Source organism: Balaenoptera borealis (assembly GCF_965194805.1).
Source record: "Balaenoptera borealis genome assembly, chromosome: 13".
Lineage (NCBI taxonomy): Eukaryota > Metazoa > Chordata > Mammalia > Artiodactyla > Balaenopteridae > Balaenoptera > Balaenoptera borealis.
Genome location: NC_138870.1, coordinates 1,442,741 through 1,460,501, shown reverse-complemented (window position 1 = coordinate 1,460,501; position 17,761 = coordinate 1,442,741). Strand labels below are relative to the sequence as shown.

General features: G+C 56.1%; 1 protein-coding gene across 1 annotated transcript; it reads right to left on the bottom strand.

Moving 5' to 3' along the window:
* Nucleotides 1-4,265: 4,265 nt before the first annotated feature.
* HDHD5 (haloacid dehalogenase like hydrolase domain containing 5) lies at nt 4,266-17,432 on the bottom strand. Its single transcript, XM_082350508.1, has 8 exons — nt 17,276-17,432; nt 12,649-12,852; nt 11,663-11,775; nt 10,273-10,366; nt 9,091-9,124; nt 7,207-7,381; nt 5,293-5,481; nt 4,266-4,911 (listed from the first exon to the last, which is right to left on the bottom strand). The coding sequence occupies exons 1-8, from the start codon at nt 17,381-17,383 to the stop codon at nt 4,626-4,628; spliced, it is 1,203 nt and encodes a 400-aa protein (XP_082206634.1). The 5' UTR covers nt 17,384-17,432; the 3' UTR covers nt 4,266-4,625.
* Between the last annotated feature and the right edge of the window lie 329 nt (nt 17,433-17,761).

Here is a 17,761-nt window from a genome sequence, read left to right as displayed (position 1 = left end):
AAAAATAGGAAAAGATGAAATGTGTCACCATTTATTTTATGAGGCTAATACAATTGATATCAAAACCAAACAAAGGCAGTAGAAAAAAGTTAAACTGTACAGGCCAGTCTCATTTATGAACATAAACGAAATTCTAGCTAATGGTAGACAGCAACATATAACAGAGCCAATTAGGTTTTATCACAGGAATGAAAGGCAGAGTTAAAGATGAAAAGAAAATTTATGAATGTCATTTACCAAATGAACAGATTAAAGGAGAAAAACATTTATGATCAACTCAATAAATATACAGAAACAAATTGCAACATATATTCATGAATTTAAACAAAACTAAGCAAATCCAATTTTCTTTGTCCTAGTAAACAGTAATAGGGCAACAGAGACAGGCTAGATGCCGACTGATCCCATTTCCTTTCCCTCACGTCCCCTGCCCTCTTGGGAGTGGCACTGGAACCATGTGTGTGGCCAGTGGACACGGACAGAAGTGCTGACCACCAAGACCAGGTCTCACCCAAGTCCCTCCACGTTCACCCACCCTCCCTCCCTCTTTGAAGATGACAGCATCACAAACGGAAGGGGCCTGAATGCCCGAGTCACCACCTGGAGGGAAAGGCCAAGACCAGCACGTAGTCCACATCAGCCTATGAAATGAGCAAAAAACACACATTTATTTTGTTAAGCCGTATTTTCATATATGTGTTTCTGAGTGCTGTTTTGTCTCATTGGTTTGTATCCCTCCCTCTGCCAAGAGAACACTGTCTTAATTACTGTAACTTTAGAAAAAAGTTTGAAATCTGATAGGACCAAGTCCAAGATGAAGACAGGGATGAACTTCTCCATGACAAGGCAGTTTTTCATTTCTTTCAGGGGCTTAGTAGGTGCTCTACAGGCATTTGTTGAGTGAATAAATGAAGCCAAAAGAGGAAGTTAGAAACACCGAAGGAAAAAGCAGACAAGAGGGGACACCCCTCCCCCTCCAGAGAGTGGTCCCAGGATGCCACGGCTGTTCTGGTAGGGGTATAGGCCAGAGTGGGAGGAGGGAGAGGAGTTGTTTTTTTTGTGGAGGGGGAGGTGGGAGTTTCAAGCTAGACCCCTCTTCTCTGCCTCCCCGAAAAGAGAAAATGACAGAAGGTTTTTGGATCCAAGAGCTGGAGAAGGCTGGAAGCAAAAGCCGAAGCCCTGACAGCTTCGCAGCAGTTCACACCCGGAGACACTCCTCCCACATCCAGCCCCCGAAGAAGCTGCCAGGAGCCCCAGGCAGAGAGCAGGCAGGCGTCTCCGGGCGACCCAGCCTCGCCACACCACGGCGGCACGGGGGAAGTGACAGAGAGATTGGGGGGAAAAAACTATTATAGCCAAGATATTTTAAAAACCCGCCCTCAAGGCAGCATCCGGTTGCTACAGCAACCCTAGCTCTGCTGGGAGCCCTGACTACCTGCTAGCTCCCCACCTGCCTTAGCCCAGAGGTGTCCTCAGGAGGCCAGAAGCTGCCACCACCATGGGGACACTGAGAAAGTGCCGGGGTCCAGCACTGGAGACCCAAGTGGGCACCTGACGGTCCAGTCCTGCTCCAGGCTGACCACTTTACTATAAACGTGCACTTACTTCCTGTTCAAAGTGACTCACAGCGTCTCGTGTGTAATCACTTGGCTCCTTCAAAACACAAGAAGATAACATTTTCACTCAGTCAGGCTGGGTAATGAAGCGGCTGCTTGTGGGTTTTGGTTCCAGGGTCCAGACAAAGCCCCTGAGCAACGAGACCTGTCCGGAGCCAAGTGCCCAGGGCTGCCCTTGGCCCCGCACCTGCGCGATGATGCTGCAGCCGCCTGCCCTCCTGCACCCCGTCTGGAAGGGCTCCTGCCCCCTTCAGGAAACCAGGAGTAAGAAAGGGAGAGAAAAGGCCCCAGAGAGCAGCTGCCAGCCACGGGGCAGAGCCAGGGGCAGGCACACAGACGCTGTCACCCCGTCCCTTCCACCTGGGCTCTGGCAAGACTCCTCGGCACGCGGCCACACCCGGCTGACTTCCCAACTCCTGCCCCGCTCCCCAGTCACCCCTGTGAGCCCCCGGGGCCCAGGGCAAGCTCGCGGGGCTGCACCCGCAACCGCAGCTGCTCCAGGACTCACGGGAAGGGCAGTGGGCTGGCTGAGGGCGGGCGGGGTCCCCGGAGGACATGCCGAGTAGGAGGCCCAGCTGTCAGCCCAGCCCCTCCATTTCCTAACTGACCTTGGACGCGCGGTCACTACCAGGCGAACCCCACGAGGGCAGGTGTGGTTGCCAATGGCTGGTCGCTGCTGTGGCGCCCGGCACGGGGCCTGGCAGCAAGCGGGTCTTCAGTCAGCGTTTCTGAAAGGAAAGGATCACTGGCCTGCCTCGTGCCCTCATTTATAAACCGGGGTGGTGAGAACCGTGTCTCCGCGAGGGGCTCTGAGAGGCTCTGACTAACCTTGGACCAGTGATGACTGTGTAAGGTGCTCTGGAAAAGGCCAGCATGTGCGTCGCAGGCCTCCCGACCCAGTGGCTCAGTGGCCCAACAGACACGTCCTCTGGGCACTCAGACGGAGAGCCAGTGCAGAGCTCGGTCCCAGGGGCTGAACTGCTGCCCGCCTGCCCGCCGTCCCCTCTACTCGCCTTCCTCACGAACAAGCCCTGATTTTGTCGGCACAATGGTGTGCCCGGTCCCCGCCTCTGTGACCCGCCTCCGGTCAGCCGGACAGGACTGGAGTCCCCAGCGAGGCGGGCCTTCCGGGAAAGCTCTTTAAAGGGAGTCCAGCCCCACCTGCTCTGTGTTCGCCCTTTCCTCCCCTCTCCGTGGAGGCTGGGGCTACGCTGCAGGTGGGCGGGCCTGCACGCCAGCACGGTGGGCGAGCGGAGTGCTTGAGATGCCCGCTCCGAACGTCCTGACGCCCAGAAAGCATTCGCGCCACTGTGGTCAGGCCTCTGAAACAGGCAGCTGAACAAAATCCTACACGACACAGTGAGGCACCTAAAATAGCTCCTTCGTGAAGTCCACATCGCCAACGCCAGTCTACACAGGAAGGAGCTGGAGAGGGGAGGGGATCGCCCGCGGCTACATGGCTGTGAGCGGGGAGCTAGGGCCCCAGCCCACCCCCAAGGGACAGAGAGGCCAGAAGCCACATCGGCCTGTGATGTGGGACGCCCTACAGGGTCTGCAAGTGCCCGGCATGGGGGTGTGGGGACTCGAGAAGGAACCAACGTGGACAGTCCACAGCGCTCGTGCTTTAGCAGAAGACGGACAATAAGGAGTAAATACAGGTCATGGGGTGACAAGGACCGTGGGGAACATGACGCAGGACAGCAGAGAGCGCTGTTTGTTTTTGTCTTTTTTTTGCGCTGCACTGCACGGCACGTGGGATCTTAGTTCCCCAACCAGGGATGGAACCCAGTGCCCCCTGAAGCGGAAGCGCGGAGTCTTAACTGCGAGACCACCAGGGAAGTCCCAGAGTGCTGCTTTCTATAGGAAGTTGAGGGAGTCTCTCCGAGGGGACAATTCCCAGATCCTTAAAAAGGGACAGAGCTTCGCGGATGTCGGAAGGAAGGGAACCGCGAGTGCAAGAGGCCCTGAGGCAGGAGGGCACATGGGGGACCCACGAAACGTGGCGGGGAAAGTGGTGGCACAGGATGGAAGGGGGGCACCCGTGCTGTGGTGAGAAGTCACAGGCGGCCTGACCCTCTGAGAGGCCAAACCTCCCATCTGACTGGGCCTGTGGGGTAGAGCGGTGGGGAGGCTGCCGGCGGCGTCGGGGGCTGGAGGGGCCCGGCCCGGGCGGCTCTGCAGGTGAGGCCGGGCTGCACGCGGGGAGGAGCTGCTGTCTGGGGCGCTGGGGTCGCAGGTGGGCTGGCCCAGGCCTGGCGCTCAAGGACAGGGCACACCTCGCCTCTCCCTGGAGCCCAGGTGCTGCCCAGGGACAAGGGTGTGGAGAAGGGAGGGAGCAGCCGGCCGGCGCTGCTGGAGTTAGACGGGTCGGCACCGACGGGTCTCACTGGACCACCGCGACAGGGAGGAGTACGAGACACACGGTTTTAGAGTCACCAGAGGAAAAGCTCCTCTTTCTTTCCACGTCAGGGAAGCGGCTAAGTCGACGGCAGGCCTCGGGGCTCGCGGCCCAGACTGGGGTGGGCTGGGGTCAGCATTCACAGGACTGAAATGCCACCAGTGCCGGGGCCTCAAGGTCACCCACCCCGCCGGCCCACGAGCCTTCCCCCACAGGACTTTTTAGTGCATTCCCGATAGAGCTTCACAAGAGACAGCAAAATGAATATTTATTACAATTATTTTAACTTAAAAAAATAAGTCCAAAGTCTCTGGGCAATAAGCTAAACCACCATAAAAAGTAGTGTCTGAGAGTGAGTTACGGCCCGCGCTGGCAGCGGGCAGAGGCGGGCACCTCCTCCTCTTCTGCAGAAGACCCCCCAGAGTGAGGACGAGCCTGGGGTCAGGCTGCCAGCACAGGCAGACAGGAACCAGCCTAGAAAAATCTGAGGCTGCTACCCAAATGCTACCCCGGGAACAATCGTGCGGCCCCGCCCAGGAGGAGTGAGAGTGTCACCGCGCTGGCGGGGAGGGGGGGGCAGGGGGCGGCCAGCGGGCCCACCTCCCTCCCTGCTACAGAGCCCAGCCCTCCTTGCCCAGGACCAGCCGCACGGCCTCGTGCACGTCGCTCACCACGTGGGCCGCCTGCAGGAGCCCCGGGCTGAAGCCAAGGTCCCGGTGCCCGTGGAACGGAGGCCCCTCGCCACCCGGGGCGGGAGCAACGGGGCCTGGGGCCTGGGGGCTGTACACGCCGGTGCACACCAGGATGGAGGTGCAGCTCCGGGCCTCCCCCTCCCGCCTCGTCTGCAGGTGCTGGTGGAACAGGTTGGCCCCATAGATGTCGGACATGGGGTTGTCACTGGGGAGAGAAGGCCCAGTTCAGTGCGCTGGTGGAGGTGCAGGGACGGCGGGGGGGGAGCGGCCCGCGGGTGACCACTGGGGAAGGGGGCACGTCTCCAGGGAAGGAGGGGCGGGGACACAGGGGCCGGGGGTGAGCACCAGGGGAGGGGGGCACGTCGCAGGGTGTGGAAGGGCGGGGACACAGGGGCCTGCGGGTGACCACTGGGGGAGGGGGGCGTGTCTCGAGGGACGGAGGAGCAGGGACACGGGGGCCCGCGGGTGACCACTGGGGGATGGGGGTGCATCTCGGGGGACGGAGGGGCGGGGACACGGGGGCCGGGGGTGAGCACCGGGGAAGGGGGGCACGTCGCGGGGGGCGGAGGAGGGGTGCGGGGCTCACCCCACGGCGTAGAGACTCCGGATCGGGGCCGCCCAGCCCCGCCGCGCCGCCTGCCTCGCGAGCAGGCCCTCTGCGTACTGGTAGGTGAGGAGGCTGGGCTTGCCCATCAGGCCCGTGTAACACAGCTCTCTGCCCGTCACCTTCCGGTAAACGGCCTCCAGGCACAGCAGGAAGGTGCCGTGGCCGAACCTGCCAGAGGAAAAGCCGCGCTCGGTCCCCTCCCCAGGCCCCATGGCTCCAACATGCCCTGTGTGCCACCCTCTCGCGGTGGCACAGAGCACGGTGACAGGGCAAAGTGAATCACTTCTGGTGAGAGGCCGTCACACTTAGGATGTGCATTGATGGCCTGCGACTATCTGGCAACGTCTATTGAGCGCTGTCCCAGTGCTGTGGATGGCACATCACGTTCAACCCTCAGAAAAGCCCGATGAGATGGCGTTCATTCTCCTCATTGCACAGGTGAGAAAACTGAGGCCCAGAGATGGAGTAACCTGCCCAAGGTGTGGAGCTGGAACCAGAGACCCAGCTTCAATTCTGCCTTGGACTTGGGCAGAATACTGGCTGGCATCCCACCTCACTCCTCGGTGCCAATTTCACTGAGCATACTGCCACCGAGTGTCAGAAAGCACCCTCCCTGCCCCCACTGCAGCTAAGTGTATGGGCAGTACTAAGCTACAGCCTAAGAGTCAATGAAATCGCAAGTGCTGGACTAACCTCCTGGAAAGTAGCCTGGAAACTGGGGAGGGGGTACTCTTCTCTACCCTCCCCGTACTCCCTCCTGCTGCCTGGAATGCTGACATGATGGCTGGAGATCAGGCAGCCCTTTTGGATTACATAGTAAAGGGCTAAGGTGCCTGTGTCCCTGATGGGTGGACTTTTTCACAATAACAAACTTCCATCTCATTTAAGATTCTTTTCTTTTGGGTTTTCATCCCTTGCTGCTAAATCAAATCCTATCGGATACTGTTCAGTATCTTGAAGTTACATTTCAGTGTCACTTATTTATATACTGAATTCTACTTTCAATTTTGAAATTATTGAATGAAAAAGTGATCTCAAATCTGCTTTATAAATAGTAATTTGTCTCCTGCCATTCAGTCCACAGCCTACATAACCAACCCCCTTCACCTAGTGTCAGCAAACCCGAACTCTAGGAAGAATGTTCCAGAAAAAATACCTGACCTCGAGCTGCAGAAATGCACTTGAGAGAGAACACGGTGATCCCCATCTCCTTGGGCTCAGTGTTGGGCCCTCAGGCCCTCAGTGACGGATCCACCACACAGCTCACTGGGAGGCAGGGCACGGGGAGAAACTCCAGACTTTGGCCTCGCAGACAAGAGCAGCCAAATAGCACCAACAGCTGCCCTTCCAGGAAGGCAACCTGAGGGCCAGCAAAACGGCGGCCTGTGCTGTGCTCAGTGCCAGGGCGGACGGGGTGGGGGCCTGCCTGGAGGCTGAGGGCCTCTGAGGAAGTGACTGGTCCAGGGGCCTCAGAATCACTCCTACTCTCCCCTCCCCAACGTCTTATGGACAGAAGGAAACCAAGACGTGAAAGAGCCAGCGCCACAGGGTGAAGGCAGGGAGGGAAGGGCAGCTGGATAACAGGAACTAAGCATCACTTGGGTTCCACTAGCCAGAAAAAGCATGTCCTGTTAGACTCTAACGGGGCCAGGGGTTAAAGACCATCTCGATCCACCTTCCGTGCTCAGTAAGTGGTAGTTTTCGTTTATCAATCAGTATGTGAAGTGACCCTGGAGACCGCTCCTGGAGGCCAGGTTACCATGGCAACTCCAGGGCCTAGAGGAGGGGTCTGAGCCCAGAGCACTGGGGCGGCTCGAGGCACCGTCAGCAGGCCTGCCCAGGAGGCAGCTGGAGGTGGCCCCCAGGGCCAAGGCAGGGACCCCGCGTCCTCACCTGGGCATCTTGGCTTCGGCCATCCAGAGGAGGTCCGTGTTGCTGGCCAGGACAGGGAGGTGGGGATAGGGGGCCGTTGCCAGACCGGTGCCGGGGTTCCCGTCGCTGAGGAGGATGTCCATGATCAGCTGCAGGCTCGTCTCCCAGCGCACGGGCTCCCCAAGGAGGAGCACCCCTGCAGAGCGGGGGTGGGGTGAGCCACAGTGCCGGGCGCAAAGGCCCTCGGGAGGCCTGGGCTGCACGGCTCCGCTGAGGGCATGGGTCCCAGGAGGAGCTCCCGAGGGCTCCTCAGTGTGTCCACCAGGATGTCCCGAGGGTTAGAAGCAGAGAAGCAGCAGCCCCTGCTGACCGACGCCCTGCCCAGCACCCCACCCGCCCGGCCACGTCCCCCAAGCCCCAGGGGTCACTTGGCCACATGGCGGGGAGACGGGGTCACAGGCCTGACGCTGTTCACGTCCCTCTGGGACTGTGGGCCAGTTCTCACCGTGTCTAAGCTTCCTCAGCTACATGAGGACAACGCCCACTACTGGGAGGAGGATAAAAACGCGACCTGGGGGGCTTCCCTGGTGGCGCAGTGGTTGAGAGTCCACCTGCCAATGCAGGGGACACGGGTTCGAGCCCTGGTCTGGGAAGATCGCACATGCCGCGGAGCGGTTGGGCCCGTGAGCCACAATTACTGAGCCTGCGCATCTGGAGCCTGTGCTCCGCAACAAGAGAGGCGGCGATGGTGAGAGGCCCGCGCACCGCGATGAGGAGCGGCCCCCGCTCGCCGCAACTAGAGAAAGCCCTCGCACAGAAACGAAGACCCAACACAGCCAAAAATTAAAAAAAATTAAAAAAAATAAAAATAAAAAAAAAACGCGACCTGACAGAGCGCGGAAGCCATGCCGCACGTATGCTGCCAAGGCCAGCTTCAAGACCGGGGAGCTGGGCCAGACCGTGGCCCCAGCGGGCAGGCCACCCCCGGGAGATGTTTCCACTGTCGCAATGACTGACACTCCTGGGGAGGACCGGGAGAAGACTGGGATGCAAGAGGCTCAGGACAGTTCCGCAGAATCAAAACCTTCCCCACGTCTATTCATAGCTGACACTCACACAGGAGAACAACTTGCTTATAATTAACTGAGCCTAAACATTAATTCCATTCCACACAAAGTATTTTTGGTAGACTTTTCATAAACACTGATTTTTCCAAAAATGCAACTATCATGTTAGTCAAAAGAAGACGTACTTTATTTTTTCAAAACTTTACCAAGAGTTATTCCAAGAGTTATACCAAGTTATACCAAGAGTTATTTGGAAAACCACATCACTAGTGACAACACTGCTCCTAATTTCTGAGTCACCAATGAAACACACCTGTAAACACACTGCATTTGTAGCTGTAACGTTCATGGGGATTCTACTTTTGGTATAATCATTTTGCTACTTAATTATGCCTTCTTGGATAATTACTACATATTGAAATGCAGATTACCTTACTAAAAAACGTTTCCTTTTATTTCTCCCTATTACATATAGGGCTTTACCATGAATTAATTAATTTTTAATATTTGTGTATAGGAAAGAATTCATTTAGGGTAGTAAAGGGGACATCACAATATTTTTGTTACCCAGGGAGAACTGGGTAATAGGGCTGAGAAACACTGGACCAGGTTACCTTAGGCACCTTTCCACACTTAGATTTTCTACACTTATTATTTTTCTGGAACAACAGGGCAAGTGACACGGGGAAGGAAAGATTAGCAGCTAATGTCTCAGAGGTAGTGACTGGCAGATCCGAGACCAGAGCCCAGGAGACCCAGCGCCCGACGTCCCAGCCACACCGCCAGGCTGCAGGACCTGCAGGGAGAGCCCGCCCACATCTCGCAGGGGCCTCATTACCTTCGATCGCAGGGAAGTCGTTCCTTGGGAGGGGCTGCGAGAGACAAAGAACAAGCCCGTCAATGCCACGGTCACCTTCCACGCCCGGTTTCCAAGGGGTGGGAGGAGAGACCCGTGCCTGACAGATGGAAGACCCTTCGGTCTAGCCCAGGCCGAGGAGAAACGGACAGGACAGAGGGCAGAGGTCCTCGGGGACAGGAGGAGAGCGCGCTCAGGCCGGCCACACCCCAGGCCGGCGGGCACCAAGTGTGTAGGTCAGCCAGGGGACGGCTGCTCAGCTGTCCTCCTCTAGCAAGGACAGGAGGTGAGAGTCTGGAATCAGGTGGCGGAGGACGAGGTGAGCCCAGGAAGGGACGGGAGCTTGACGTCACTCAGGAGGCAGGGCCATCACTGGACCACCGCCTGAGGGCCCGCTCCTTCTAGGAACAGCTCCCCTGCCCTCGGCTCTGCCAGTAACCAGCTGAGACCTGGGCCGAGCTGCGTCCCTGGGCAGGGGGCGGGGCTGTCTCTGCGCTGCTCTGAGAGCCATGCCAACTCTGGCACCTGGTTCTGCACATAATGTGCGCAGCTCAAAGGCGGGGGAGCCCTCGGAAAGCTCGGGCGGGGACTAGAGCTACACAGACAAACAAAAGCAGGCCTGTCTGTTTGTAACTGCGGTTCATCAAACTTTGACGTGCACTGACTTCGAACAGGTGGTGATAGGCACTCTGTGATAGACACAGAGTTCACGCAGGGAAGGGGAGGGCGAAGGGGCATCAGGAGACGGGTGGTCACCCTAGAGGGTCAACGAGAGGCCCCGTGACCGCTGGTTGGAAAAGATAAGGTTCAAATATGAGCCAAACCCAAAGGAACCTGAGCAGACGCTCACAGCCGCCAGTGCTTTCACAGGAAGCCGCTTCCCACCAGGCCAGCCCTCTGTAAGGAGCTCCCGGACAGTAGAGCAGAGACTAACTTAACACTAGCGGTTCTCCAAGCGACTCTAGGAAAGCTGGTAAATCACAAAACTACCACCTGGAGGGGACACGAGGGCTCTGGAAAGAGAGGGGACAGCCCTGCTCACCACCCCCGACAACGTGTGTCTGGGAACAAAGGCCTCGGCCAGACGTGCCCTCCCCTCCGAGAAGGCAGCTCTGAGCGGGAGGGGTGCAGGGTCAGCGGGGAGGCCCGAGCGTGTCCCATTACCGTGGTCTTGGGCCGCCGCTGCAGATCCACCATGTCCAGCACAGGGAAGGCCGCCCGCAGCTCGTCCACTGTGACCACGTGCTTGAAGCCCAGTCTGGAGGGAGGTCAGGAAGCAAAGCCGCCCAGTGCCGGGGAGACGCCTTTAAAGTGAGGGACCCACCGCAGCCCACATCAACCCCACCCGCCCCGACCTCAGACAGAGCCCCGTGAGGCCAGCGCCGACCAGGAGCGCTGCAGGCAGGCGTGGGCGCAGGCGGTGGGGACACCCGGGGGCCTGGCCTACTCTGGGCACCGCCCGCGCGAAGGCACACAGGAAGCCCCGTCCTCGAGCTCACGCTGGCCCAGGGCCACGAGAACCAGGGCTCTGAGGACAGTTCAGAGGAGACTCCTCGGCGGGGAGGAAGCTGAGCAGAGTCTGGAGAAGCCAGACCGGAGCTCAATCTGGACGATGGACCGGATTCAGCCAGAAGGGAGGCCGTGGGGAGCACGCCCACTGCAGCCTTACCCTCCAACACCTGCCGCCGTGTTCCCGTCCTCAGTCCCCACTGGCAGTCTTAACTGGACGCAGATTCAGATCACCTCAAAACACACCTCCCCAAGATGACGCTTCCATCAGCAATAAAACCCGCACAGACCCGTACTCCTCAGCGTTCACATCTGAGGTTCCTGAGCCCAGCGCCGTCCTTCCTGGCCCCCTTCCCCACCCGACCCCATCCCGGCCTCCTGCCCCGGGCATCCTCCCAGCCTCCTCGCGGCAGGCTCCCCAGCTACGTCCCCTCCTGTGGCACAGCCAGCCCCCATGAAGCCACACGTGACCCCCGCTCCAGGGTGGTCCCCCCCCAGCATCTGTGACACTCGGACCCATTCTGCTCTTTCCAGCCTCTGGTCACACGCCGTCCTAACCACTCCTGCACTGTTCCTGGTGTGTCACTCCGCCCCCTCAAGCAGGAGCCCTGATGAAGCACCGGCCGCGTGCTGCTCTGGCCCCTGAGCACGCGGCCACGCACAAGCGGTGCTCAGCTCCCTTGGGTTTGCGGGAGCAGCAGAGGAGCGAGCTGCTTGAGAGCAGGGACACATCCTCGCTGAGCACACGCCCGCGGCTGAGCTCCCTGCAGACGCGCACCGGGAGCCGTGGGTCCCAAATCGAACCACAGAACCGCCTGAGTTCTCAGACCCAGTGAGTCAGACTCTGCAGGGAACGGGCAGGAATCTGCTCTGTGAGCTGCCCAGCAGGCCCCGAGGTGGGCTGGCTTTCGGGAACCCCCGGGCGCCAGGGCTGGCCACCCTGGGAGGTGCCCTCCCTCCCTCCCTCCCACGGGCGCCCAGAGCTCCTGACCCTGGTCCTTTCAGCCGGGCAAGGACAGCAGAGCAGGAAACAGCAAAAGGATACGCTCGGGCATTTTCCACCAGGGGCCCCTGCCCAGACACCAGCATCCGCTTGTCGTGATGCTGCGAGAAGAGCTTCATTGGGCTGTGGGACAGTATCACCTGGTCGGGCTCCACCTGCAGGGCAGCCGAGAGATGGACAGCAGAGGACACGCATGTGAGGGCGGGAACAGGGAGCTGGCTCCCTGGCCCAGGAAGGATAAACCTGCCCAGAAGGGGGGTCCAACCCTTCCAGAACTGCCCCGACAGGTGTGAGGGGACCCGGACACCAGAGCCCGCAGGAGATGTGGCCACCATGGGCCCCACCGGCCCAGCTCCCAACACCCCGATTTCTCAGCCCGACTTGGGAACCACAGGGTTCGTGCATGAGCTCAGACCCGCCTCCACCTCTGACTATTTTCAGTTCTACGTAAAGACCTGGCTTTTCAGCATTTATGCTAATGGCAACTGCACGGCCCCACTGTCCAGACACCAGGGTAGGAACTGGTCTCCTCCCCAAGCAGTGTCTCCCAGCTGATCAGCATGGGATTTACTCTCTTGGTTCCAAAGGACTCCTTCCAAGAACCAAATCCACTGCCAACAAAGAACGTGTCAATGCGGGGACGGTGGGAGCCGCAGGTGGGTGGCGAGGGACAGAGCTCGTTGAGCTGTGTCATCTTACTTATGGGAAACGAGGGCTGTCACTTCAGAGTCCCACCTGGTGCACGGAGATTTCGAAACACATGACCCTGAGGCCAGGAGGAAAGATGGAAACGGCCAAGTCCACAGGTGGGACTTCTGTGCTCAACATGTACGTTTTCATAAAAGATGACCCTGCTGATGAGGCTGTGCCCTCTGAGTTTGGCCTTGAACTTCAAGTTATTTTTTCCAGCAGGAAGATGTGTACTGGGCTCATCCATATAGTCCCCCCACAGGGCAGGGGACACAGGGCTGGAGAGGGGGCTCCACGGGAAGCAGGTCCTCAGCCTCCTGTCTCCGGCTGCTCCTTACCTGGAAGCCCAGCAGGGCTGACAGCTCCTGGGCTTTGCTGCACTGTAAGATGTTCCCCGCGTTCGTGACAAAGACCACGGGCACCCGCAGCTGCCCCTGGGGGTCCACGAGCCTGCGGAAGGCCTCCCTCGCGGCAGGGATGACCTGGTGGCCCCGAACCAGCACCCCATCGATGTCCAACAGGAACCCGAAGGTGGGAGGGCTCTGCACGGAGGGGAGATGAGAGCGGCCCCTGAGTCGAGGCAGAGGGGATGGGGGAGCCTCATCCCCACCCTCGGGCCGGCCGGGGCCTCGAACGCAAGGTGAGGGCTTGGGGTTGCCGATAGGGCAAATCCATCTGCAACAAAGAATTAAGCCTTTTCAGGTATTTTTAAGCATATAACTATTTTGTTAAAGTTATTTTTACATAATTAATATAAAGGAATTTTTTAAATTGGAAAATAGAGAAATTCAGAAATAAGCCCAGCACTTTAAAACAACCGATCAGGATTTCCTTTCATCTCCTTTCTCTATTCTTACGTTTGTCACGCGGCTATGACTGCACCTTACATGTACAATTTTGCATCTTGTTTTTTTTGCTTGACATGAAGCATTTTTGTCTGTTACAACAGCCTTCATAACCATCTTTTAGAATTTTGTTTTACCGTAACAACACAGTTTTTTAAAAAAACACTCAATTGCTACAGACGATATAGAAAAAAAATTAAGTTTCTTGCTTCCTCCTCCGCCCAGTACCATCCCCTCTTGTGTATTTTCCAGAAACTTTTCATGGATGGTTCTACTTTCTTACCTTTTAGCTAACACACAAATGGTACTATGTTGTGCTTTCTTTTCTGTCTTCCTTTTTCTCGTTGATATCCCTTGGTTACCTTTCCATAGCAATACACACAGACCTACCACCCACACATGTTTCTGGCTACACAATATCCTGAGTGAATACTCCGCTAACATTAGGTTTCCCCTATTTCAGACATTTAGGTTTTTCCACATTTCTGCTACCACAAATTATGCTATAAGGAACTCTTCATGCTTACTGATTTTTCCATATTATGGACTTTTCCTTAAGCTAGATTCTTTTTTTTTTTTTTAATTTATTTATTTTTGGCTGCGTTGGGTCTTCGTTGCTGCGCGCGGGCTTTATCTAGTTGTGGTGAGCGGGGGCTACTCTTCGTGGTGGTGCACGGACTTCTCATTGCGGTGGCTTCTCTCGTTGTGGAGCACGGGCTCTAGGCGCGTGGGCTCAGTAGTTGTGGCTCGCGGGCTCTAGAGCGCAGGCTCAGTAGTTGTGGCGCACGGGCTTAGTTGCTCCACGGCATGTGGGACCTTTCAGGACCAGGGCTCGAACCCGTGTCCCCTGCATTGGCAGGTGGATTCTTAACCCCTGCGCCACCAGAGAAGCCCTTTTAAGCTAGATTCTTAAAAGCAAGAGTAATAAGCCAAAAAAGTGCAAACATTACAATGACATAATACCTACTGACAAGTTGTTTTCCAAAACAGTATCAACTCACATGGACCCTGCTAAGGATGGTCAAGGATGATTTTCACAGTATCAAAGACTTTGTCAAGTATCAAACATCTTGTTAATTTCAAAGTTCAAAAAAGTGATTATCTCCTCTCAATCTGCATTTCTTGGATTTACAAAGTTGAACACTATTCTTTTTAAAAATTCATCCCATTTCTTACTTTATGAACTGTCTGTTAACATACAAGATGTTTTTCAGTTGTCAGAAAAATCCAACCTAACCTGTTTGTCATTTTCCTTTTGTTGGCGTCAGCTAAGTCAAGCCACTTTCATCGCACACACATTCTGCTTATGTTCAAAATACCCTTATTTTCCTAAAGGTACACACAGAAGAATTTAGGGTTCAAACGACAAGAAATCAGGGATTTGTTTTAAAATCTTAGCGCCACAAAAAAAAAAAGTGTGGGGGGGAGATAAGCAAAGCAAGTGTGGCAAAATGTTAATAACTGCTGAATCTGGAAGATGGGTTTTAGAGTTCATAATATTGTTCTTAGATTTTTGACAATTACATAGTTAAAAAAAAGAAACAGGGGCTTCCCTGGTGGCACAGTGGTTAAAAATCCGCCTGCCAGTGCAGGGGACACGGGTTCGAGCCCTGGTCCGGGAAGATCCCACATGCCACAGAGCAACTAAGCCTCTGCGCCACAACTACTGAGCCCACCTGCCTAGAGCCTGTGCTCCGCAAGAGAAGTCACTGCAATGAGAAGCCCGCGCACCACAACGAAGAGTAGCCCCCGCTCACTGCAACTAGAGAAAGCCCGCGCGCAGCAACGAAGACCCAATGCAGCCAAAAATAAAAATAAAATAAAATAAATTTATTAAAAAATAAATAAATAAAATAAAATAAAACAGCTTGTTTGTGCTGATGGCTGCCGAAGTTAACCAGTTTTACTGGTCTTAGTGGCCATATCCTAAATAGTCACAAGATTTGCTCTCTTGGACATAAGAACCCACAGACCCTGCTACTTAGAACAAGAAAGTCTCAGGACAATTTAGCAATATCCCCGACGCTCCCGCATCTGTTGGACAATTTAGCAATATCCCCAACACTCCCGCATCTGTTCCTGTGCAGTGTGTAACCACGACCCCCAACCCCTCAGGTGAGTGCACACAGAGAACCAGGCACCCAACCACCTAGAAATGAAAGGCCCCCAGTAATTGTTAACAAACATGCCACATTCCTGTGAGATGTTAGCAAGAGGGGAAACAGGGGGAGGGGTGGTATGTGGGGCTTCTCTACACTTTCTGCTGAGCTTTCCTGAAAACCTAAAACTGCTCTAAAAATATAACATCTATTAAATTTTTTTGTGAGTGACGGCACCTCGAGAAAAGGACATAGGGTTAGATTTTTTTCTTTTCATTCTCTTCTGTATGTGTATTTTGATTTTTCTTCTTTCTCACTTCATGTTTTTTTTAACTAGTCCTGGGTATTACGCCAGATCTTCTAATTAAAGTTCATATTTGTCGCAGTGATAAAATGTGTGGTTTTTTACTAAATATAAAATAAACAGAAAGGACCTACTGTATAGCACAGGGAACTATACTCAATGTCTTGCAATAACCTATAATGGAAAAGAATCTGAAAAAGAATATATATGTATAACTGAATCACTGTGCTGTATACCTGAAACTAACACAACACTGTAAATCAACTATACATGAATTTTAAAAAGTGCAGTCTTAGGAATTCCCTGGTGGTCCAGTGAATTAGAACTCGGTGCTTTCACTCCCAAGGGCCTGGGTTCAATCGCTGATTGGGGAACTAAGGTCCCACAAGACGCATGGCGTGGCCAAAAAATAAATAAAAATTAAAAAGTTAAAAAAAGGGTTTCCCTGGTGGCGCAGTGGTTGAGAGTCTGCCTGCCAATGCAGGGGACACGGGTTCGAGCCCTGGTCTGGGAAGATCCCACATGCCGCGAAGCAACTGGGCCCGTGAGCCACAATTACTGAGCCTGCGTGTCTGGAGCCTGTGCTCCGCAACAAGAGAGGCCACGATAGTGAGAGGCCCGCGCACCGCGATGAAGAGTGGCCCCCACTTGCCGCAACTAGAGAAAGCCCTCGCACAGAAACGAAGACCCAACACAGCCATAAATAAATAAAATAAATAAATTAAAAAAAAAAAAGTGTGGTCTTAAGATTAGTTTTAAATGAAGGGACCACTAAGATGTTCCTTTGTGTTTTTGCTTCTTATCTGGAACTGGCTGGTGTGCTTCCAACAACAGCATCACAATTACCGTCCAGGACACTGTCCACTCCAACCAGCTCCATGTTTGTGAGAATTTACTACATGCGGTGACTGTGCAAAGTACTGCACCTACATCACACAAAGTACCCCAGGTACCCTCTAGCAAAAACACTGCAAGGTAAGGACTATCCCTGGTACACACACGGGGCAAGCCAGGCTTAGAAAGCTAAGTACTGTTGACCCTAGAACAACACAGGTTTAAACTGTGCCGATCCACTCACAGGCGGATTTTTTTCAATAAAGATACAGTCGGCCCTCGGTAACCCCGGGTTCCTCACATGTGGATTCAACCAACTGCTGATAGCAAACCTCACACACCACGGGGGTTGGTGGATCCGCGGGTGCCGGGTCCGCGGATGCAGGGTCCGCGGATGCAGGGTCGGCTGTGGGACTCGAGCACCCGCGGGTTTAGGGGTCCCCCGCGGACACCGAGGAGCAACGGCAATTTGCCGTAAGTCAAACAGGCAGTAAGCGGCCCGGGCAGGACTGATCCCTTAGCCGGTGCCGCACCCTTTCTTCCCTACTCCCACTCTCTCCACCGGGAAAGTCCGGAAAGTCAGGACCCGCGGGGCAGGGGCCGCAGTGTCCTCCTGGAGCACATCCCGGCCGACGAGTCACGGAGGCCCGCGTCCCCGCCCCCCGGTCGCCCCCGCGAGCGACGGGGTCACGTCTCGCCCCCGGGCTCTGTGGCCAGAGCCCGGGGGAGCCAGGGACCCGCGCGGCGGGGCCCCAGGGGACGTGACGTCACCACACGCGGGCAGAGCGGGGGGAGTGACGTCCGGAGGCCGGACACCCTGCTCCGAGCCCGGCCCGCGAGGCCGCACAGCTTCCCGCCGCCGCCCCGCACCCTCCGCCCTCACCTGCGAGCCGCTCGCGAAACGGCGGCCCCCGAACCCCGCGGCCGCGCGCGTCACCCGCCGCCACAGTCCGGGTGCCCACCGCGCCGCCGCCTCACCGAGGGCAGCCATGGGCCGCCTCCTGCGCGCACCGCGCACGCCTGACCGCCGCGCAGCCAATCAGGGGCCGGTGGCGCCCGGGGCACCTCGGGAGCTGTAGTCCCGCCTCCGTGTCTGGGGCGGGGCGTGGGGCATCTCGGAAGCTGTAGTTCCGTCTCTGCGTTTTATCCGATAACTGAAAGTTTGTACTTTTATTTATTTATTTATTTTTGGCTGTGTTGGGTCTTCGTTTCTGTGCGAGGGCTCTGTCTAGTTGCGGCAAGCGGGGGCCACTCTTCATCGCGGTGCGCGGGCCTCTCACCATCGCGGCCTCTCTTGTTGTGGAGCACAGGCTCCGGACGCACAGGCTCAGTAGCTGTGGCTCACGGGCTTACGTGCTCCGCGGCACGT